General features: G+C 36.4%; 1 protein-coding gene across 1 annotated transcript; it reads left to right on the forward strand.

Moving 5' to 3' along the window:
- The first annotated feature begins 4,686 nt into the window (after window positions 1-4,686).
- Window positions 4,687-23,671, forward strand: LOC145641891 (uncharacterized). Its single transcript, XM_081692916.1, has 9 exons — window positions 4,687-4,882; window positions 5,006-5,067; window positions 5,160-5,250; window positions 5,663-5,749; window positions 5,860-5,913; window positions 12,401-12,585; window positions 14,238-14,320; window positions 14,430-14,530; window positions 23,195-23,671. The coding sequence occupies exons 1-9, from the start codon at window positions 4,835-4,837 to the stop codon at window positions 23,393-23,395; spliced, it is 912 nt and encodes a 303-aa protein (XP_081549042.1). The 5' UTR covers window positions 4,687-4,834; the 3' UTR covers window positions 23,396-23,671.
- The last annotated feature ends 650 nt before the right edge of the window (window positions 23,672-24,321 follow it).

Raw genomic sequence — 24,321 nt, forward strand, 5'->3', positions numbered from 1 at the left:
GCATTGGAGGAGCACGACCAGTTTTCATAACCCAGGTCCGGTTAGAGTCGTTAAACCGGTGATTAAGGGCTCAACATTTGAAATTCCGAGGCATTTGGATTGAGTACTCAAGACCCGAAGAGGAAATCCGGATTGGGCCGAAGAATCGGATCCCAATCGAGAAGTCTAAGTTGCAAAGGAGTGTGGCCTGGCCAAAATAGGCACCGCCCAAAGGCGCGCCCAGCCGGGCGAGGACCGAGTTTGCGCCCGGCCGGGCGCGAGAGACGCTTATAATGAAAAAAAGGCGGGCCCAATTGGGCGCGAGATTTTTGAAGAGTTTTATTCAGCGAAGATTCTTAGTTTTGATTAGGAGTAATTATTTTTGTATAAATACGATTTAATGCCTTTTGTTTTAGGACCTCTTCTCTTAGACTTTCTCTCTCTACTTAGTTTTAGATTATTTTCTCTCTCTACAACTTTGTTCTATATTTTGTTCTTAATTCAACTCCTTAATTCCGATTACTTTGGTAACGATTTCTTCTACTTTAATCTCAGTTATTTACTTTATTTCTTCCATCATGTCTTGTTTAATTGCTTTGATTAGTTTAGTTTTAATTATGTCTGAGTAGTTTTCTTTCTAGGGTTTATGGGGATCCATAAACTATATGAAGGAGTAAATTATTGTTGTTGATTATCAATGCTTGATTAATTTCCTATTGATTGATTTAATGCTCTGCAACTAGATTAGCGCTGGTCTTTTATGTATGAGTTTATCAATATTAATTCAAGATTCGAGAGATGAGAATTGATATTCAGGCTTAGTTTCAATAGGCAGGTTAATTTATAAATGGTTAAGTCGAGATTCGAGAGATGAGATTTAATATTGGGAGATTAATTCTGTGATTGTAATACGTAGCGAAAGCCCTTTATGATCTGATTAATTGATGCATTGATGATTGATTATTATGTTTTACCCTGTAATGTTTATTTATTGGTGAACCTATGCCCTAGGCCTTTTTTCATTGATTTCTCTTTATTCTTAATCTCCGTAGTTTAGTTTCCTTTCCATATTATTAATTTGTTACTTTATAATTTAGATTGATTTAATTAATTAGAAATAGAAAGACCAGTTTCCCTGTGGATTAGACCCTACTTCCCTATCTGCATTAGTTAGAGGATTTAGGAATTAGTTTTGATTGGGTGATACGACTTTAGCTAGTCAAATACCCTAAAAGTGGTATAGATATCTAAATTATTAGAATAGATGGCCTATGATGTAAGAAAAATTATGATGGTACCAATGAAAAAAATGTATTATGATATCATTATCAAAATAGCATGCAAATTAAAATTATGTCTTGAGAAATTATATGATGATACCAGTATATGATGGAACCGATAAATAATGCATATGCGTGATATAATGGACTAGTGAATAAGGGATCTGAAATATATGTCCATTCTGATGTCGACATAATGATGATTATCATAAGTTTATCATAGACCAGAAGTCCAATGACATATGGATTTTAAATCCACACTGTACAGTGTCTTGCATTATTTTGAGTCCTATGTATGTTTATATGCATTCATGAGTCTAGGTTAATGCATTATTCATTGCATATATCGAAAGTTGTTATATGCATTAATCATTGTAATTTTTGTTTAGGATGTTATCATTTTTACTATATATATATATATATATATATATATATATATATATATATATATATATATATATATATATATATATCTCAAAATGCATGCATTTTTTTCAATATAATATTTGTGGTATACGTAAATGTTCATTATTATATATATAGTAAAGCATATTTACAATTTTGATGAAAAATTTGAAAGACATATTTACATTCCAATGGGCTTATAATTATGATGAAATTATATATGACGTTGATTTAATATTATTTATGAATCATGTAAGAAAAGTTCCCGAAGAACTTAAATGCAACGTATTTATAGCCCTACAAATTTTATATTTTGAATATTGTAATTATTATCAAACTTTTTAGTCTATGTGACTACGTCATGACATCTCAACCTGAAGATTGAGAATTACCATTTGTATTTGCAAAAGGTCTATCATGTCAATTATGAATATTCTAAAAAATATCAACGGATACTTATGCGTGAGACTATTTTATATATTATGGTCTAGAAGGACCATTATCAATGTATATAATTACATGTATTATATGAATATGAGATTGAATTGCAACATTAATAATATCATGTGTTGCCATTAAGGAATGTTCGATTAAAATAATGATTATCGTCTATTATTCACGACCTCCAGAAGAAGGCGTAATCGCATAAGTTTAACTTTTAAAGTAACTTTATTCAAACAGAGGCTTTGAATGATATAGATCCATACATAGTGAAATGAAGACACTTTATATGTCCACGTGAAGACTTGAAGATGCAAAATCAAATTAGAAGGGTTGAAGAGCAAGGAATGATATTCTACTACATATGATAAGACACCTAGCCAAAATTGGATTCATTATTGCGGCACTAGAAGATCTCAAGTTATATATTTATCAGGGGGAGAAAATACGCGTTGCACTCTTTTTCCCTTGGCCATGGTTTTGTCCTACATTGGGTTTTCCTAGTAAGGTTTTTAATGAGTCGGCATCTCGAGTGTATTACAAAGAATGTGTACTCTTTTTCCTTCATTAGGTTTTTATCCCACGACATTTTTCCTAATAAGGTTTTAACGAGGCACAATCTTCGATAATGGACATCCAAGGGGGAGTGTTATGAAATATTTGTGGATATCCATTATCCTCATGTATCATTCCGGAATATTCTAAATGTAGGGTTTACATTCTTATCCAACCAAACCCTAATTATAATGTATGTATATATTATATATCATCTTAGAGCATCAACACTCGTGGTATACTTTTATACCACGATGTAAAAACTCATCAAAAACTTGCAATTTTTCACTACATTGGTGGTATAAAAGTATACCATTTGATGGTATATATCATCTCATGGTAAACATTTGCTTCGATCCCCGTGAAACATGAACCAACCAGGTCACGCCATGTGGCCTGGTTATCATTTATTTATTTTTTTTTTTCAATTGCATTTTAAGAAAAAATTATAAAGTTAAAAATTACGAAAAAATTACCATTGTTCAAGATCTACACATAGACACCCATTTTGATATAGTTTTATATATTTTTTCAAATTCGCTTTTACTACGTAAATTGCTTATTTTATTTAATTAACTTTACAAACATTAATTAGTTATTTCCAATAATAAAATGAAATATAATTATAATTAAATTAAGTGTATTATTAATAAAAATAGGAGAGAGAAAGTGTGGTGGTAAAACTTTTTTTATACCATGGGTGAGATGATTTTTGGAGAAAGTATATTGTATTGTGGTATAGATGATGTGGAGGAGTGAGAAAGTAGTAGAGAGAGAGGAATTGTATAAATTTTTATACCATGAGTGATGATGGTCTTATAGAATGAAAGAAAACAGATTAATTCTCTCTCAATCTCTTATGTTTCTCCCTATTTTATAACAAAACGACCTTTTTTTGTTCAGTAAAATAAAAAAGAAAATAAAAAATTGCACATATTTTGGCAAAAGCTGCACAATAAATGACATACTCCGTAACATTGAACGGAGGTACTATAACACTTTGGGAAATTCCCATTGGTACACCCGTGGTTTTGACTTTTTCCAGTGATACACTCCAAAATTTTCGCCTTCCCATTGGTACACCCATGGTTTAGTCTTTTTCCCAACCGTGACTAACACCGTTAAAAAGTATTTCATTAAGTTAAAATAAATAAAGAAAAGACTATAATACCCCTTTTGAATATCTAATGTCTCGATTTGCGTGTCGAAAATTGTTCAGTTAAAGTTTTGGAAGTCATGTTAGTCCTTAAGGATCCAAACCTCGAAATTAGCAAAAATATAAAATAACGCAAATGTCTCATGTGCATGTCAAAAAATATCTCGATTTGCATGCCGTTACTTTTTTGTGATAGTAGTTGTTCGGTTAAGGTTTAAGGGGTCATTTTCTTCCTTTAAGGTTCTAAATCAAACTCGAAATTGTCAAAAAATTAACGAAAATGTCTCGTTTTGTGTGTCATGACAAAACAAAAAAGAAATATCATGACGTGCAAAATGAGATATTTTCGTTAATTTTTTGACAATTTCGAGTTCGATTTAGATCCATAATGGATCAAAATGACCCCTAAAACTTTAACCAAACAATTATCACAAAAAAGTAATGGCACGCAAATCGAGATATTTTTTGAACGCATATGAGACATTTGCGTTATTTTTTTGCTAATTTCGAGGTTAATTTGGATCCTTAACGACTAGCATGACTCCCAAAACTTTAACCGAATAATTTTCGACAGGGGCAAATCAAGACATTAGATGTTTAAAGGGGGTGTTATAGTTTTTTCCTTAATTAGTTTAAGTTAATGAAATACTTTTTAACGGTGTTAGTCACGGTTGGAAAAAAGACCAAACCATGGGTGTACCGATAAAAAGGCAAAAATTTTAAAGTGTATCAATGGAAAAAGTCAAAACCACGGGTGTACCAATGTGAAATTGTGAATTTCCCTAACACTTTTAAACACGCATCCAAAAAGGAGACTAGGACTCTAAACGACTAAACCCCAGCACTTTGGCACTTTGGCACTTTGCTCGGGTTTAACATTACTCTAATATTCTCCCTCTCAGCCTCTCTCTTACGCCCTCTGCCCCCGTTGCACAACGCTTTCCCAGTTCCCGCTCAATCTTCAGTCAGTCATTTCGTCGAACACCTAAACAACAACATCAAAGGGACCTGATTACTCATGAAAGCCACCAAATCCCAAGCCTTAGCGTTAGCTCAAAAATGCAAGGTTCTTCTCTCCCTTTCCTGTTGATTGATACAAATTATGAAATTTTAATTTTTTGGCAATATCCATTTTTGGTTATTTACTTGTTTCAAATTTATCATACTTCATATTCGCCTCATTTTGCAGAATATTTTGGCGTCAAATTGGCATGGCAATCTTAATACCATTAAAGCTGATTCTAAAGGAAGGTATTGCTATTTTCTTCAAACCAATTTCTTATTTTTTTTTTTAATTTTATTTTAATAATGATATGTGTTAATACCCATTTAATTTTTTTTAGCAAGCAGGAAATATATACTTCAAAAGTGAAGTATTTACTGAGGAAGGGGAAGCCTTATATTTGGGTTCCTGAAAAAGACTTGCATAATGTGGTATGGTGACCTATAATTTCAGTTTCTTTCCTCCTTTTGTAATTGCTTGTTTGTATGTGTTTATTCATTTAATTTTCCCGCACATTAGGCGATTTCTACAATTGCGTCACAAAATTTGATTTTGCTATGTGTGAAAGTACAATGGTTTGTAATTTGTTTAAGTTAGGATTGTGGGATTGAAATGGCTGTGAGTAAAAATCAAATTTGAATTTAATAAGAATTTTGATACATTTTTGGTTTGATTTCCTTATCTTATATTAAAATCTAAGATTTGGAAAACGCGTATTTTGACTGTGTGAAGTTTTCAAGTAAGATTTGAGTCCATGTATTACTCTGTAACATTAATGGAAAGATTGAATTCTTTACTTGAGTAATTTGGCAGCTATAACTTGTGGTTTGTTCTTGGGTGCAGAATACTCTCATTGACGAACGTGCTTCCTTTGCGGTGCCCAGGCCTTACCCTGGGCCACTTGCAAATTTACTTAGATCAATGAAAAAGGTCAGTTTTAAAAATGTAATCTTAAACAAAGTAGCTAATATTTGTTAGACACTTGACAATCATCCTTTTTTTTTTAAAAATTTTTTTTTCGTTTTTCTTTGGTGTTACAGCTTCCTGTTCGAATTGCTTTAACTGGTGAAGTTGTTCCTTTAGGAGATGAGAAGGTAAATCAGCCTTTCTATGAGAGATAACTTTTGAATGATATGGAAAAGACTTGATTTTTTTCTGCACTCAAATTACTCATGTGATTTTGCTATTTGTGACTGCTGTTGCTACACACTAGCCACTACTGTAAATTTCTCCTAAGCCGCAGGCTCTCCTGAGTCTGTTACCCAGTCCGAAAACAGTATTAGTTTCAGTGTGACCGTTTTTCTGTAGATTTCTCCTTAAGGTTATTGAGTACACTGTAAATTATATGTTACTGCTTCTTGATCATTAGTTCATTGGATACATTACTTCAGCTGGACGTAGGTTGTAACTAATGAATATGCAAATAAATTCGATCTTAATTCATTACACAGAAAGCTTCATGTTTTTTCCTTGAGCTATCTTCAGCAAATGCAGCAAATCTAATCATCACAGCTTTGTATCAAGAAAATAACATTATAGTCAAAAGTATATGGGAACACCCAACAATAGTTATTCAGCTGCATTCGTTACTGTATTATTCCTTGCATTTCATTTTCCTTTCCCTTTTTGATAAGATTCTGAAATTTAGGATTATGAACAATTTCTAAAGAGAGAAATTAGAGTTTGTTTTTATTGATTTCAGAATATAATCTGATTGATTACAAAATATTACAGCAATTTTGCTATTTATACGAGTTCTAACAGAATTCTTTTACAAGAAAAATGTCTTCAGGAAAATATCTTCTAACAACCTCATAACAAACATATAGTAAAATTAAGACTTAGATTTTATCAAACACATCATATGATCAAATTTTATCAAACACATCATATGAATAAAATAGACTTAGATTTGAGCATATATGACTTGTTGCTCCACTGTCTATTATCCACTTTGAATTAAGACAAGTAATTAAGCAATTACCTCCATATTGGCCATTCCATTGAACTGCTTAGAGCTGTTTTGCTTATCTTGCTGAATTAGACTGATGAGCTTCTCATACTGTTCTTTAGTGAAGTAGTTGGTGCACTCCTCTTCTTCTTGACTCTCACCATAAGCAACAACTTTGACTCTCTTCCCTTTGTTTTTGTTGTAATCTCCTTTCGCAAGATAACCATGTAACTTCCAGCACTTATTTATATTGTGATTGTTCAGCTTGCAATGATCACAGAATAGAGGTGCTCGAACAGCCGGTGGATAAGCTCTGTTGCAACTACCACTCCTTTCTCTGCAAAGGCCATACTGCTAGGTTGCATGTTAATAGCATCAGTAATCTGCTTCTGCCTTTCATCTTGAATGAGCAAATTATATTAGGGTTTTCGTTCGAACTTTGGATTGGACTGAAGCCTAGTCCAATCCAATTCGAAATATATTTGGACTCTCATTTTATAGTCCAAATCCGAATCCTAAGTTTTCAAAATCCAATCCAAATTAAAATCTCATAGTCCGAATCCAGTCTGATCCAATCCGAATTAATAATAATTAAAAAAATTTCCTAAGAAATTCAAAAGAATCATAACTCCGATAAACAAAACAAACTTTAAATTGTAATGAGGGGATTTGGCGAATTTGGGCTATTGGGTTTGGGCTTTCTAATGTTATATGGGTTGAGGTTTATATTATTATTATTTTAATTTTATATACAACCTCCGTTTCATATTATGTGCAACATTTACTAAAAATAGATGCTACACTTTATTTGCAACAAATTTTTCTTTCCTTTTATTGGTTGTCATTTCTCTCTATCTCTCTCCTCATCACATGCTTTTTTATATTTCTCTCTCCATTTACCACTCACATACAAATTTTGTCTAGGAGTCCGTGTCGATGTTTTTGTTGCACATAATATATAACAGAGGTATTATATATATTTGGACTAGATAAAGACTTTTTGGACTTAAAAAATTAGTCCAAATCCAATCCGAAAATCCGAATTTTAAAATTTTGAGTCCAAATCCAATCCAAATGAAAAAAAGTCCAATCCAAATAGTTTATTTGGACTGGATTGGATTGGATTTCAAACCGGAGTCCGAATAATGGACACCCCTAGATTATATGCAACAGACATGGAAGGCAATGGATTCATCATCAAGATGTTTGTTCGAACTCCAGGATGTTTAGGCTCAAGTTTCATAAGAAATTGAATCAATCTTTCATCAATTTCTGAGTCAAATTGCAAGTACACCTTGAACAACTGCAGAGAGGAATTGGATTTGCAGCACTAATCTGATTCCAAATTCCTTTGATTCTTGTGAAGAACTGAAGAAGATCCTTGCTCTATTTGGTTCAAGGTTTGCTGTATTGAGTATATCTGTGGTCCAGGTCTTCAAGATCCTTCTAGATCTCATATGCAGTTGAGAAGAATACACTTAGCAAGAGTATTATCCAGAGACCTCAGTATGTATGAGATTATCATATTATTGCGTCTGCTCCAAGCATTGAACAATGGTTCTGCTTCTCCTGGATTCTGTAAGCTTCCATCTATAAAAGCCATCTTGTTCTTCATCGAGAGAGCCAAAATCATACCTCTCTTCCAGTCCTGATAATTCTCTCCATTGAATTTCTCAGAAACAAGTGGAACAACTGAATTTTCACTTGGATGTATGTAATAAACTGATTCAGGATCTTGATTTGGATTCTGATTATTTGAATTAGAATCTTGTGCTGCCATTGTTATAAAGAAAATCTTCTTGATTTTTTTTTTGTTTCAGCGCAGAATTTGAACGAAAAATTGAAATCAGAAAAATGAAAATCTAATGAACTGATACTGTAACAAGTATCAGATTCGCTGTATCATCTGAAGAATTTGCAGAAAAAACAGCAGATCTTCTGCTCTGATATCATGATAAGATTCTGAAATTTAGGATTATGAACAATTTCTAAAGAGAGAAATTATGAACAATTTCTAAAGAGAGAAATTAGAGTTTGTTTTTATTGATTTCAGAATATAATCTGATTGATTACAAATATTACAGCAATTTTGCTATTCATACAAGAGTTCTAACAGAATTCTTTTACAAGAAAAATGTCTACAGGAAAATATCTTCTAACAACCTCTTAACAAACTTGTAACAGAAAATAGAAAGTTCTAGAACATTCCAGACGTTTCCAGCTCAGCATAACAGCCACTCAGCTTCTGTCCTGTGCCAGCTTATGAGGATATGCTGTAGTGTCGTTTTGAGCTAAATCAAGTGCTGTGCTCTGTAGGAATGGAATCTGGAACCTTGTCAGCATGATCATCAATACTTTTTTTGGGAAGAGGGGGGGAGGTGTTGAAGAAAAAGGGGAAGAGGGGCCTTTGTCATTTGTATACTTATATGCCAAGAAATATTCCTGATATGTACGTAGCAGTATTTCAGAAATGTTTGTAGCACATCTTTTCTGAAATTTCTGCATTTTGGTGTGATATTATCAATAAAACCATGTCTCTGATTGCTGTTGGAATTGGTTAACTATCTGTTGTGTTGTTGAATCCTTAGATATAAGCAAATCACTGGCATAAAAGCTGCTGGTGGAGGTTTCTTCTGTCTTAAGGGTTATTGCCCACTTCTTTTAGGATATTGTTTATTACCATTTTCTCCAAGATTACTCTTGGAATTAAGGGAAAAGATTTTACGAGTCTTAAACTGGTGAACCAAAACTGCTAAGGTGTAGTTTGGCTTTCAAAAAGATTGGTCCTTTTTATTTCTCTTTGTTTGCATTTGCTAGAGGTATAATATAATGCTCATTCTTTCTGCCATAATTTGACCACCCAAATTATGATTTCCATCTTGAGGTAAGTTGTTTTGTATAGATATTTTAACCTATCCTCATTCTAGTACCACTTTTCACTTGTAGTTACTTTTTAAGGGTGGTGGGTTGTGGGATGGAGGAGGGAGAAATGACTGTAGTGGTGGTCGGTCGTGGGTTTTGGGAGGGGAGGAGATTAAGAGAGATAAGAGATTTTAATTAATTTTAAAATAAGTTTTGTAAAATTTTAATAGAAACAAAAACTTAAAAAAAATGATTTGTTGTTTCAGTCATTTAGGTTTGTTAGAAGATAATGCTTTGTCCTAAAATTTTCTTATTAACAATCATTCCTACTTATGTTTGAAAAATAAATAAAACTTTAAACAATATTTAAGACATATTTTGTTTTTTCATTTGCCTGTTCCTCGGTCCATATCTGAATTTTGGAAACTTTTGAAATGTGTACTTGGGTCCTTGATATTTTAAATTTCCATGTTTACACTTGTTTCCATAACCAAGTCGGATAGTTATCTGAGTCCAAGCATCATAGTCTAGCGTATTATCATGAGTGAGCCTGTAATCTGTAGTTTAATTTCTTTATATGAAAAAATTTTAACACTATGATTTGGCACATTATATAAGAAAATAAGAAAGAGATGGATCATAAGGTGTGTTCGAGTCGGACACCGTCACGCGACAGTACGTCTCGGACGTGCCAAAAAAAATCGTGTTTGGTTATTTTTATATAATCGGACGTTTTGACTCAAACTGTGTCCTACTATGACAGAGCCCGTTTTTCTTTTTGACATTCCACCTCATCTTTTTAGCTACTACCTCCGGATCGTATTACATGCAACTTTGGAATTTTTTATATCTCACAAATAATACCCCAAAGTTGCATATAATATGTCCGGAGGTAGTATATATTTTTTTTTAATTTTATTTTTTATTATTATTTTTTTTTTTGAAATTAAAGTGAAATAAGAGAGATGTAAGAGTTACACATGTAGGTGCCTTCATAGCTGATTGTTAAGTGTTAAATAAAAGAGTATTAAGATTTTGTTAAGTGTTTTTTTTTTTTTTTATGCAAATTAAGATTTTGTTAAGTGTCATTGTTTTTTTCGATATTCTTACTTAGTTAATGTGAGAGTGTGTGATCTAATGAGAAATTTTAGGGACAATATAAGACAAGATAGGGAGGAAAAAGATAAATCGTGTAATTAATGTTAATTTAGTTTGTTAAATATTTTTTATACTAATTGTTTGAAATGATTTATTGAATGAATTGTCGAATTCTTTTTTTTTGTAAAAATATATTATATTGGATTGTAACATGTTGTACCTGTGTCCTGTAATTTGAAATTAATGTTTTTTCATATCCGTTTTGTTTTTGTACACGATGTTGTGCATCCTAGGCACTATTACATATACCCCTGATTACCTGCCCTTACTTACCTATGTTGCTCGTACCATGTCCGACACGGATATGTGTCCAAATATCCAACTTGGCTAGTTTGTGAAAAATTCAAATGATTTTAAACTAAAATGACATATCTAAGTGTCTTAGCCATGTCCGAATGTTGATGGTCTGACATGGGTAATTTAAATAAAATGAAGAAACTCATTAGAGATGGTATTTCAAAGACCAGGAAGATAAGTCTTACAGGAATGATTACCCTCATTTTAGAGATTCTAGGAAGGAAGCTCAAGGAAACCATTTAAGAAACTTTCATTGGTTTGAGAGTGATAAAAATAGTTTTCTCATATTGAAGCTCGTCTTTATAACTTAAACCAAAAGCTTAACGACCTCTTTATATGGATTTTGGGAATTTGATCTGTTATTCCAGATCACAATCTCACAAGATTAAACTGTGAGTTGGATTTTTTTCTTTTTTGAAAACACCTCCAAGCCCAATTGATTGGAAGCTGAGGAAGGAAACCTACAAGCCTAACGTGGAACCAGCTAATCCATGAAGTATCGAGACACAATAACTGGTACCTCGATGCCCCCTTAATGGAGTTGAAGACTCTTTCTATCATTATTTAGGAGCTTTTATGCAGTGTGTGAACTTGATAAGGAGCACTTAAGAGCAAATGGTGCTAATCATCCTGTGTTTGCAGACCTTGCTATGCCATTTCTTAAAAAGCCCTTAGCAGCCTCTTCTCAATCAATGTAAGAAATAAATTGGAGAAATTGTGGTGTTTTGTAGGAAGAAGACCTGCTACGTTAAACAGCTAAGGTTCTAGAGACTGTTAAAGAAAATTTCATGGAGATTTTGAGGTACAGAGCAGTCTAGTAGGCAGAGACTGGGTTTTTATATTGTGTGTTTGTGTGTGTGTGTGCGCGCGGAAATTCAATTATTGAAGTTATTTATTTTTAAAGATGAGGCTACATGTTGAAGAAGTTTTATTCAAGCAATGATAGTTGTCAACTAGGTCAACTGGGAGAGTTAAACTACACAACATATTGTTCCTAGCTTTCATAAGGCAGAATGGGTGCATACTGTTTGGATGGAAATACATATGACCAAATGAGCATTCTTTTTGGTTGGATATGCACAAACATAAACCCCAAGAGATCAATGTGGTAAAATATACTTTTTTTATGCTTCTTGGAACTGACAATCTTCAAGATGATGAATGGATCAATATTTTTTCTTGGATTATGTTGATAAAGTTTTGTTATCCTTCGAGTTCTGTTCTCCACTTCTCCTTATAAAATTTCTAAGATGTTATATTTTTTTGTCCCCTGAAGGCTTTATTTATTCGATCCTTTTTTGTTTTGTTCACAGGTTAGGTCTGCTACCGAAAGTGTCCGGAAAATGGTAATGTCCGAACAAAAGGAAATAATTGAGTCAAGTTATGCAGTTTCTGGTATATTGAGTTCCTCAACTTTTGGCAACACATCTCGAAGTGAAAACCTTGTAGAGCTTCTGGACAATGATGAAAATTATGCAGTGTACAAGTTCAATGTCAGGTAGAAAATCTATTTAGTGTTGTTTTTTTTTTTTTTTTTTTTTTTTTTTTTTTTTTTTTTTTTTTTGGTCAAATTCTACAACAACAGAGCCTTAGTCCCAAAAGGATCAATTGTTGGTAATGTGCACCACAATTTTCCATTTCTTCAATTTTGGTTCTCATAGTTCTATTTGGAATTGTCCCGACTCTGTTGTACTTAGTTGCCACACCATTATTAATGCAACACAAAACTTTGTTGTAAATAACTAATTTTGGCATGTATATATTACTAAGGTCCTTGATGCTGCACTCTGCAGCCAAGAACCTTATTTTCTACAACTGGATCCAAACTTGGGATATTCTGACTCTCTGTCACCTCTTCTACTCAAGTTGGTGGTTGACTAGGGACTACCACTTTAAAAGAAAATTGTTGAGACCTATTATGTAAAATTAATTAATTTTTTGTGATGCCAACTAGCTTAGTTGGTTAAAAGTCTTTGGGGATGGTATTCAAGACCTAATCTCGTTTACGTCATTGCCCTTGCGGCTCTCTCTTAATAATAATATAAAAAAAAAAAAATAAAAAAAAAAAAAACACAGGAAAACATTTTAGGAGACTCGCATCGTGTGGCACAATGAATATTCTATGATGTGGAGTCATATGTAAAATGAAGTCTTGGAGGAGAGTGGCAAATTCTACAACTCCCCTTCACCCCTAAAAATAGAAATACGGACTTCCTTCATTTTTTTTGGTACACATTTTGACTTATGCACTTTTCACGCACTCCCCTTTGACTTTTTTTTTTTTTTTTTTTTTTTTTTTTTTTTTTTTTTTTGGTTGTGTGATTAATAAATGACGAAAAATATAGTAATGCGGGTTTTTGCTAAGTTCGTCCTGATATATGATTTCGAAAATCTTCTTTTTATATTGCTTACCGGATTTGTGTTTTGGCAAACGTGATTAAAGACATGTCACCCTAAAAACCCTAAAATGAAGTATGCATTTTATGATAGAGATGTTTCTTCAAGTACAAATTGGTTAGATTATTAAGACTTAATGCTGTTGTTTTATTTATTTATTTTTTACTTTTTTTTGGAAGTAAAATTACTTCATTAACTGGGGAGTTATGTGACTTCTACTATAGCAATCAAACTAGCATATAAAAAACAATTTGGATCATACTCCGTATAATATTCTAATTTGGCAAAACTTAAATTGTTGTTGATGATATTTGATATATGTCGTCTTGTACATTGATGTTTGATACAACCTTTCATGAGAGGGTCTTTCAATCAATTGTAGTTTTAAATTAAACAAAATTCGACGTAATTGATTGTAAAAGTAGAACTAAAATCTGCAGTGACGCTGTACAAATCTTCGTTAACAAACCTTTTTATTTTAGTTAAGGGAATCTGTAATAAGTCAGAAAATATATTCATATGCTTATTATATTGACCAATTTCACTCAACTTGGTTGACTTTAGAAGAATATACCATCAATATTCTGGGGGTCTTTATGGTTCTTGTGTTGCTTCATACTTGTGTGTGTGTGTGCGTGTGTGTGTGTGTTGTGTGCGCGCATATTTCCCTTTCTCATTGATTGTTGGGGCATGATAATTCGTTGTAAGATTAATGTATGTGTTGGTTCATACTTGTATATGTGCGTACTCCAGCTCTTGCATGTTCATTGATGGCAATGGTGGCAATCATGAAGTGGATCCAGATGATTTTGGAACAGCAAAGCCTGACAAGTTATGTAAGATTCTTATTGGATAGCATGTCAATTGTTCATGTTTGTCTTATTACTTAGTATTTGTTGTGATGAAATGTTTCACTTGCTAATCAACAGAATGTTTTCTCTGTAGCTCCTTTTGCTGCAAAGCTAATTGATGGCATCAATCAGAGTGAGATAAGGCGTAGAGCACTTGTTGTTTTTTGTTTTGCCTTCTTAAACGAGAATGCAAAGGTGAGCTATCGATTTCTTGTTATGATGATTGGATATTGCATGATATGTTCATTAAGATGACAGTTTGGCAACAAAAAGGGGAAAAGGTGACTAATTATTATTTTGTTAACATAACCATGTACTTTCCTCTAAGACTTCCAAGAGCTGTATGATGTTACCAAAGAAGTAATCCTTTTTTAGGCCCGCCTAGTTATAGATCTTGATGCAGTGAAATTTAGATTTTATTTGTGTGGATCAGATTCTCCCCACTTCATTGGATATTGACCTTAAAAACTACCATTCTGTAGAAGTTAGTTCAGATGAGAACATGTGTGAACTGCATTTTTCTAGCCCAATATAGGCCTATGAAGTATGCTAAACCATCAGCTTGAAGCGTCAAACTAGGCATGCCTTGCAGCCACCCTTGTATGAGTGAGTTGTAGCTCCTTCCTCCTTCAACACCCAAGCAAAACTTGTAGATGATTTGTAATTTTCCCAAGAATCACCTAGTAGGTGAACCCAAAGTATAATGGCCAACATTTGCTTAAAAAAAAACGGAATAATACTCATTATCCTCTGGGGGGTTAAAGCACACAAAGTAGCAGTTTATCGTATCTTGTAAATCTGATGTAGATCCATTCCAAATGGGATAAGGGCAGCCACAATCACCTGAATTTTCTTAGCTCCCTTGAAATATTCATTCTTGGGGGTCCAGATGCGGATTAGTTCCCTGTTACATAGTTTCTAGGGATGAAATTTCCAATACATAAAATCATCCATACTATCTGTAGGCAGTCCATTTTCCCTCGCATATGAGAGCTCACATCATCTCTTAGTTCGGGCCGCATCCGATCTTGGTGGGTTTGGATTACTTTGGATCCACAATACTGCGCATCTTCCATCTTAAAGATCCCACCATGTCAGATGTTTGATTTGATCTCCAGAATCTAGCTATTGACCTATTTGTCATTACTTTATTTTTCTTCAGAATCCTTCTCATCCTTTAAGAAACAGCCAGATGTGCCACATTCATCTTTTTACTTGTCATGAGCAAGAATGGAGCCAAAGGATTATACTTCTTGTGTTCTTGATAAATTGCAACAATACTATTTTGAGAAGCTTCACAAATATTGCAACAATTCTACTTTAGGAAGTGTTCACTTCACATTATAAGTTACATTGCCTTTGTTTCATAATGTTTGTAACATATCCTCTTTTTGTCCATTTCATAATGATCTTAACATATCTATTTTATTGTGTTTATTCCTTTTTTGGCATATCCCTTTTTACTACCTTACCCCAATACCCCGTAGTACCTACACCTTTCCCCTCATTCTCTCTAACATTATTCACCTTTTACCCACCCAGCTTTATACACTCTTTTACTTTATCCATCTCTTTCTTATGCAGACCTTCCTTTTCTACACTCTCTTCTTGTCATTAGTTCTTTTTGCAAACCAATAATGTTAAGAACATTATGAAATGGAGGTAGTACAAAATTTACCCTTACCCAACCCACTTATTTACCTTAATATCTCTCCTTTCTATTTCTAATCACATGGGGTCTTTTGGTCCGAAACTCTAGTTTACTTCTTCTTGAAATTTGTTTTAGCCCATCCAATTGCTTTTGCTGTACTTCCTCCGTTTTTGTAGATGCATCACTTTTGAATTGACATAATCCTAGGCAATTTTTTGAGGATAGAGAGAGAAAAAGAAAAGTCAAAGAGGGTCATGTGATATGAGATAGAGAAAATTTATTAGCTAACAAGGAAAGTGATGCATCTAAATTGAAACTACCATTTGTAGGAAGTGATACATCTAAAAAAGTGGAGGAAATAATTAATTAAGAAAGAAGTATGTCAAAGTTGCAGATTGTGGTGCATTCTCCATATCTATTTCCTCTAGAGCACTGTTGACTTGTTTGAGAATCACCTAAAAGAGGCAAAAAAGAAGTGAATCAATTTTTGACACTTTTTTGCAGCAGCATCAAGCAATTCATACATGCTGCCATTGGAAAACCAGGTTAACAAACTGCTCGCTCTCTTATTAACCATAGCTGGAAAATGACAACTTTCTTTCCCATTAAATCAGTTGGCACTCCCATATGAATTCCCAAGTTGGCTCCTTGTGGCATTCTGAAGATAGAGAGGAGGGTATCTCTAACCTGAAGATTAATGTTGAGGCTGTTTTCATCATAAGAACTATTAAGGATCAACTGCTAACTTAAGACTGCAGATTCTTGACAAGATATGGGAAATAGCCATACAAGATCCTCTGTAGCTCTTAAAATCAGCATGGCACCTTTCGCAAATACAAATGTGAAAATTTTGGGCTATAGTGGGAGATTCGAATATCATAAACCAATTGTTTAAGCTAACATAAGAATCTGAAGCCCTTTTTTTTTATTGCTAGTAGAAGATGCAAATTTTTTTGATTTATATGAATCTGCTATGAATTAAGTAGTACTGTAAGAATTCTAAGGAATTAAACAGAGGAAATAAGAAAAGGAAGAAGGATAGTATGTATTGATGTTCAGCAAAACACAGTTAATACACCTTTCATTTGAGAGGAAAGGAGCTCTCCCAATATTAAGCAAAACTTAACAACAATTTAGCATAAATCTTACAACAGATTATTCCCCCCTTAAATAGACTTAGCCAGCTAAGCACTTGCTTAAAGATTCCTCTCAATCCATAACAAACTTTCCTAACAGAATTATTTAATTAAAGACTCTTCTGCCCTTGCATTGCTAACTGATTCCACTCCCCTTGCCCTGCTTCTTCCTTGCGTATGTAACCAATATTGGAGGCCTGAGCTGATCTCTAGCAATACTCCCCCCAACAAGCTTCACCTTGTCCTCAAGGTGGAACTCCGGAAACCTAGCATCAATATCATCAAAGGGTTCCCAAGTCGCTTCTGTTTAGGGTAATTTTACCCCGCCACGTGGTCCAATCAGAGGATGACACGTGTCAGCCTCAGGATGACCCAAAGTGGACCAATCCCTGCTTGACACGTGTCACTCCAGAAATTAGGGGGAAAATGGCGGCCTTCAAGCCCAAATCCTGAGAAAGCCACAATGCGGCGCAACCCACCAATGATTAGGGATCACTGACCTAATCAGGGGCGCAAATCCCGAGGACCCTATAAATAGTGGAATTTCCCTCTTTTGGAGGGCACGTTTTACCATTTATTACACACTGTCCCTGTGATAGAGACATATGAGCTTGGAATCCGAGCAGATACCCACCTAAATTTCCGCACCTTTTTCTCTCCCTTCAAGTTACTAACTTGTTCGTCGGAGGTGGAGCACCAACCAACCGGTGTCTTCGTTTGTTTTGCAGGTACAGCTCACACCGGATCAATCTTCGTGCTGTAACTCTCCCGAGGGACAAAAACACCCAAAACAGCTTGGCTGAGAGATGCTGCCACTTGATGAGTACCTCAACCAAGGTTAGATTACCTTGCTGACTGTTCCTAATCCCAAGGACATTTTCAGGCTGCACTTCAAACACCATGTCAACAGTGATCTGGGGAGGCAAAGGAGAAGGGGTATGGCCTTGCCCAACTGACTCCTTGAGCTAAGAGCAATGAAAAACAAGATGTATTTTCGATCCTTCAGGTAGCAGCAATTGATAAGCTAGCTCCCCAACTCTCTTAACCACGGGATAAGGCCCATAATACCTTGAGGACAACTGATTTGTCCTCTGTCCAACAGATTGTTGACGATAAGGTTGCAGCTTTAAAAACACCAAATCCCCTACCTTAAAATGTCCAGCTCTTCTCCCTTTGTTCTCATAGTAACGCATGAATTCTTGTGCCCTGACCAGATGAAACTGTAAATCATCCAACACCGCATCGCGCTCCAATAATTGCTCTTCCACCTAGGCAACTGAAGTACCACCCCTAGAATAACGAATAAGGTTTGGTGGATCTCGACCATATAGCACCTTGAAAGGGGTGCAGTTGGTGGCCGTATGAAAAGAAGTATTATAGCAATATTCGGCCCAAGGGATCCAAGCAGACCAAGATCTTGGTTTTCCATTCACAAAACAACGGAGGTAAGACTCTACACCCTTATTAAGCACCTCAGTTTGCCCGTCAGATTGTGAGGGTGATACGCTGTACTTCTTGCCAATTGTGTCCCTTGTAACTTGAAAAGCTCGTTCCAAAAGACACTCAAGAATACCTTATCTCTATCGGACACTATGGTAGAAGGAATCCCATGCAGCCTTACTACTTCCTTAATGAAAACTTGGGCCACCATTGAAGCAGAAAACGGGTGCTTAAGGAGTAAAAAATGACCATACTTCGAAAGCCTGTCAACCACAACCAAAATCGTGTCCCAACCAGCAGACTTCGGAAGACCTTCAATGAAATCTAAAGAAATGTCCTCCCATACTTTATCCGGAATGGGCAAAAGACCCATGGGAGTAAGAGAAGATGTCTTATTTTGCTGACAAACAAGACAAGCTTGAACATAACGAGTAACATCCTTTCGCATTCCCAACCAATACCATTCTGCAGAGAGCCTTTGATAAGTTCAAAAATCCCCTGAGTGTCCCCAATAGGCGAGTCATGATACTCCCTAAGGAATGCTGAAGTGAGAGCAGAATGTTTGGGTATGACAACCCGACCCTTGTACTTAAGGACATCATTGTCCAAAGCAAACCATTTAGGAACCTTAATTCCGTGCTTGGTGTTGTCTGTCAACCTACAAATCAGAGGGTCCTTCTTAATGTGAGCTTGGAAGGTAGCCCATGGCACTCCACAAGAAGAAGTAATCGTGGCACAAGTGATGTTGGGAAGTAATTCTCGAGACAAAGCATCAGCCACAACGTTGCTTGAACCGGGTTTATAGTGGATATCAAAAGTATAACCTAAGAGCTTACCCACCCACTTTTGGTAGGCTTGACCCACCTCTCGTTGCTCCAACAAAAATTTCAAACTTTTTTGATCGGTGCGCACAATAAAATGCCTACCTAATAAATAGTGGCGCCACTTCTCAACCGCTAACACAATTGCCATCAACTCCTTTTCGTATATAGGCTTGGACCAAGCCCGAGGCCCCAACAACTTACTGAAATAGGCGATGGGATGCCTGCATTGAAGTAAAACCGCACCAACACCTTGACCACAAGCATCGGTTTCCAGAATAAAAGTCTGGGAGAAATCGGGCAAAGCAAGTATAGGAGCCTTAGTCATGGCTTCCTTAAGAGTCAAAAAGGACTGTGTAGCAGCCTCATTCCAGCCATAATTGTCTTTTTTAAGCTGCCGAGTCAAGGGGTGAGCAATGTGAGCGTAATTTTGGATGAATTTTCGATAATATTCGGTCAACCCCAAGAAACCACGAAGTTCTTTCAAATTCCGTGGTTGAGGCCACTCCAACATAGCCTGGATCTTACTTTGATCAACCTCCACCCCACTGCCTGAGATAATGTGGCCTAGATACGCTACACGCTCCTGCCCAAATTTGCACTTTTTGTGATTGGCATATAATTGGTGAGAATGCAGCACCCGTAATACCTCCTCCAAGTGCCTCACATGCTCCTCCTTAGACTTACTATAGACCAACACATCATCGAAGAAAACCAACACAAATTTGCGAAGGAAAGGCTTGAAAACCGAATTCATCAACGACTGAAAAGTGGCAGGGGCATTCGTTAACCCGAAAGGCATTACTAGAAATTCGTAATGACCCTCGTGGGTACGAAATGCGGTTTTAAGCACATCATCCTCACGAACTCTAATCTGATGGTACCCCGATTTGAGGTCCAATTTAGAAAAAACACAAGCACCATATAATTCATCCAAAAGTTCATCAATAATAGGAATGGGAAATTTATCAGGAACAGTGCATTTATTTAGGGCTCTATAATCAACACAAAAGCGCCACGACCCATCACGTTTTTTCACCAACAACACGGGGCTAGAATAAGGGCTAGAAGAGGGTTGAATGATACCTGTCGTGAGCATATCTTGAACCAAACGCTCTATCTCATCTTTCTGACTTTGCGGATACCTATAGGGTCGGACACTAACGGGGTTCGTGCCCTCCTTCAAGATAATTGAGTGCTCAATTGAACGTCGGGGTGGCAGACCTTCAGGCATTGCAAACACACTACTGAAGTCATGAAGGACCTGCTGTAAGAATAGAGGAGCCTCCTCAAGTGACCCTCCCACCAAATGGTTCAACTCTACCAGAAATCCATGTCCCTCTTTCTGCAGTGTCTTCATCATCGCTTTGAGAGATACCCCAGAACGACCAAGGGATTGATCGCCCTGAAGTGTGACCGATTGATCACCCAACTGAAATTTCATCAATTGAGTCTTCCAGTTGGTTGCGATAGTACCCAATTTTTCGAGCCATTGGAGGCCCAAGATTAAGTCGGAGCTTCCCAAGGGAAGAAGGAGGAAGTCCTCAACTATTGTGAAGCCTTGAATGTCCAACAACACCGCCTTACACACGCCCTCCCCTTGCACCGCCTCTCCGGTGCCCAAGGTAACAGCGAAGCTCTTTGAATCGGACGGAGGAATTCCCAATTTCTGAGCGGCGAGGGTGGAGATGAAGTTATGCGTAGCGCCAGGGTTGATCATCACCACCACAGGCTGACCGTTCACTATTCCGGCCATACGCATGGTTTTTGGGTTGGTTAGACCCATCACTGAGCTGAATGAAACACCAGGGATCGTGTCAACTGACGGGGACGGAACGGGTTCCAGAGAAGGTTGAGTTTCAACATTCGTCAACTCCCCTGTCTCAATATCCTCGGCCTCCTCGAAATCATCACCATCGTCGACGGTGAGTAGAACACTCAACCCGCGCCGCGAACAGCGGTGGTTGAAATTCCATTTTTCGTCGCATCGAAAACATAACCCCTGCTCTCGCTTGTGCTGTAGCTCGGACTCCGATAGTCGCCTTATCTCTCCGGCGGGTTTATGGGTGTAACGGGTTGTGTTTGGGTGAGGTGAGGTGGAGTTTGAGTGAGCTGGGGTCGTGTTTGGGTTCTGGTAAGGTTGGATATGGGTAGAGGGTGCAGATCGGGTTGAGGGAAAAGGGGTTCTCCAAGTGGGCAACTGTCCAACAGATTTGGGCCTTGGTCCCAAACGCAACTTCTCTTTAATCCGCCCAGATAATTCCATGGCATGATCCAAGGAAATCGGGTCAAGGATCCGGACTTCCACCTTAATTTCTTCCTTTAACCCATTAATGTATTAACCCTTCGCAATTTCTTCTGGAACACCCTCGATCGGAGCGAGGAGCTCAATAAATCTCCGCCGATAATCAGCCACCGTACCAGTCTGTTGATGAGCAAGCCACTGCTCGTGAAGTGTGCCAGTGGCGGTGGTTCGAAAACGACGTAGAATCACCTTTTTCAGCGCTTCCCACGACAGAGGGTGTCGCCTATGCTCCCACTGATACCAGAGCAAGGCGTCGCCCTCCAACGCGACAACCGCCGCCTCCAACTGGTCCTCAGCGGTGAGACGGTAGAAATGAAAAAATCGCTCCGCCCTGAGAATCCAACCATCAGGGTTGGTACCATCAAACAGGGGTAAATCCAACTTACGCAACCTCCAATTTGAGTGACCTCCTTGATCACCACCACCTCCAAACGCCAAGTGTGGTGGCGCTCCAGCGAACGGATTGTCCCACTGGAACGGTGAACCATTTGCCGCAGCAGAGCGAGGCTCAGAGCGCGACTTCTCCTGAACTGCTGCGATTTGAGCTGCGACATCAGCTCGGAACGCCGCTAAAGCCGTGTTGACTTCTTGAGCAACCTGAGAAGGAACACCAGCGATCTCTTGCTCAAGCAGATCCAAACGCTGCGCATGAGTTAATCGAGCCTTGATTGCACAGGTAAGATCGTGTTGCTCTGATACCACTTTGCTATGAATTAAGTAGTACTGTAAGAATTCTAAGGAATTAAACAAAGGAAATAAGAAAAGGAAGAAGGATAGTATGTATTGATGTTCAGCAAAACACAGTCAATACACCTTTCATTTGAGAGGAAAGGAGCTCTCCCAATATTAAGCAAAACTTAACAACAATTTAGCATAAATCTTACAACAGATTATTCCCCCCTTAAATAGACTTAGCCAGCTAAGCACTTGCTTAAAGATTCCTCTCAATCCATAACAAACTTTCCTAACAGAATTATTTAATTAAAGACTCTTCTGCCCTTGCATTGCTAACTGATTCCACTCCCCTTGCCCTGCTTCTTCCTTGCGTATGTAACCAAAACTGGAGGCCTGAGCTGATCTCTAGCAGAATCTTTTATTTGTTTTAGCTAACATTAGAATCTGATGCCCACTTTATTTTTATTTTATTACTTATGATAATCATTGCGAAGGTTCCTTCTCTCTCTTCCATTGTATTTCTCCAAACATTATCCATAGTAAAAAAGAGCGGAGAATCAATAGGGAATTCTGTTCCATAGTTTTGGGGCGCAGATTATAGGCTAATCTGAATTTCAGGTCGTTATTTAGGTCAACCTTATCCATTGCCTTCGGATTGTAGAAGCCCAGTTAGTTTTTTGGTTCAACTAAACATGTTTTGCTGTTTTAAATTTGGGGTTGAAATAAACTGAAGTTATATTTAGCATCAATTAAAGTGTCCTGCATTACAATGCCATGCTTATTCATATCCTGCAAATCTAAGCAACAATTTGCTTTTTGTATGTTGTGAAGGATGCCTACATTCTGTCAGTTGATAAAAAAGGCTTCGATATGTTGGCTAAAGTTCTTAGTGGTGGCAGTGAATACCAATGGAAAGAATTCAGGATCACGTTTGAAGAAGAGGCAGATAATGTTGAATCTTTTTGCAGTAAACTAGTTCAAATGGAAGAGGCTGCCCTTGATAAAGTGAAGAGCTGCAGTGGTTTAGGGTAAAATTTTCTTATATTGCTATTCTGATGTCTGATACATGAGGACAATTAAAATGTAAACTGGGTTTCTGGGGGACTAATAGGGGGATAAGGGGTTTGGTGAGGCTGTGACATGCGGCTTATAATGCATATTATCAGGGTATTTTGATAACCCGGGAGGATATATGGAGGCTATTTGCTTATACCTGTCATAAATTAGGATTATCTACTGTTTCATTCATCTTTTACATGCATTGTATGCCTGTTTGTATATGGTTATGTGAGAAACGGTTGGTGATAATGATATCTTTTGTAATGTCTTGTTCTATTTATACTGTTATCACGGAAGAACAAGTGCTAGTATTTAGTTGACATTATTCTGGTACTGAGCTTTTTTTTTTTTGGTAAATTTTAAGTTGGTTTCTGTAACGCTATTAGTAAATTAGTGGCAAAACAACTCATATTAAAGAGACGGCGATTTATCAAGGCTATGAGGAAATGAACAAGAGCTACAAGAACTTATCTGCGCTGAACTAACTTGAACAATGTGATTGGGTTGCGCTCTCACTCTCGAAATAAGTTGCCGTAATATAGTTTATCACTGCTCAATGGCTAAATTGGTTTGCCTAGCGTTTTGGGTTCTTTACTCTGGGGTGATTAAGAAATCTAATATGTCGAGATGGAAAGGATGACAGGTGAGAGGCTAGGAGCGGATTTTTCTTATTTTTATTTTTGTTTGTATGAAAATTCTCAAATAAATTTTTGTTCTTTTTTTTTTTGAAACGAAATTTTTTGTTCTTTTTATTATGTTTTAAAAAAAAAAAAAAAACCCTCACAACTGACCACTTGTTGATTTTATCAGCACATGCCATTAAAGCTAAATTAATCGTTAAAAACACTTTAATTATAGTATTTTCTTCACTCTTTATAATTTATTCACATTGGAATCTC

This window comes from Chenopodium album, chromosome 8 (assembly GCF_948465745.1).
Source record: "Chenopodium album chromosome 8, dcCheAlbu1.1, whole genome shotgun sequence".
NCBI lineage: Eukaryota > Viridiplantae > Streptophyta > Magnoliopsida > Caryophyllales > Amaranthaceae > Chenopodium > Chenopodium album.

Bases quoted from the DNA above. Each gene is read 5' to 3' on its own strand.
- LOC145641891 (XM_081692916.1), top strand. From the start codon at position 4,835: ATGAAAGCCACCAAATCCCAAGCCTTAGCGTTAGCTCAAAAATGCAAG. The intron at 5,750-5,859 runs GTCAGTTTTAAA...TTGGTGTTACAG, and splicing joins TACTTAGATCAATGAAAAAG to CTTCCTGTTCGAATTGCTTT. The intron at 5,914-12,400 runs GTAAATCAGCCT...TTTTGTTCACAG, and splicing joins TTCCTTTAGGAGATGAGAAG to GTTAGGTCTGCTACCGAAAG.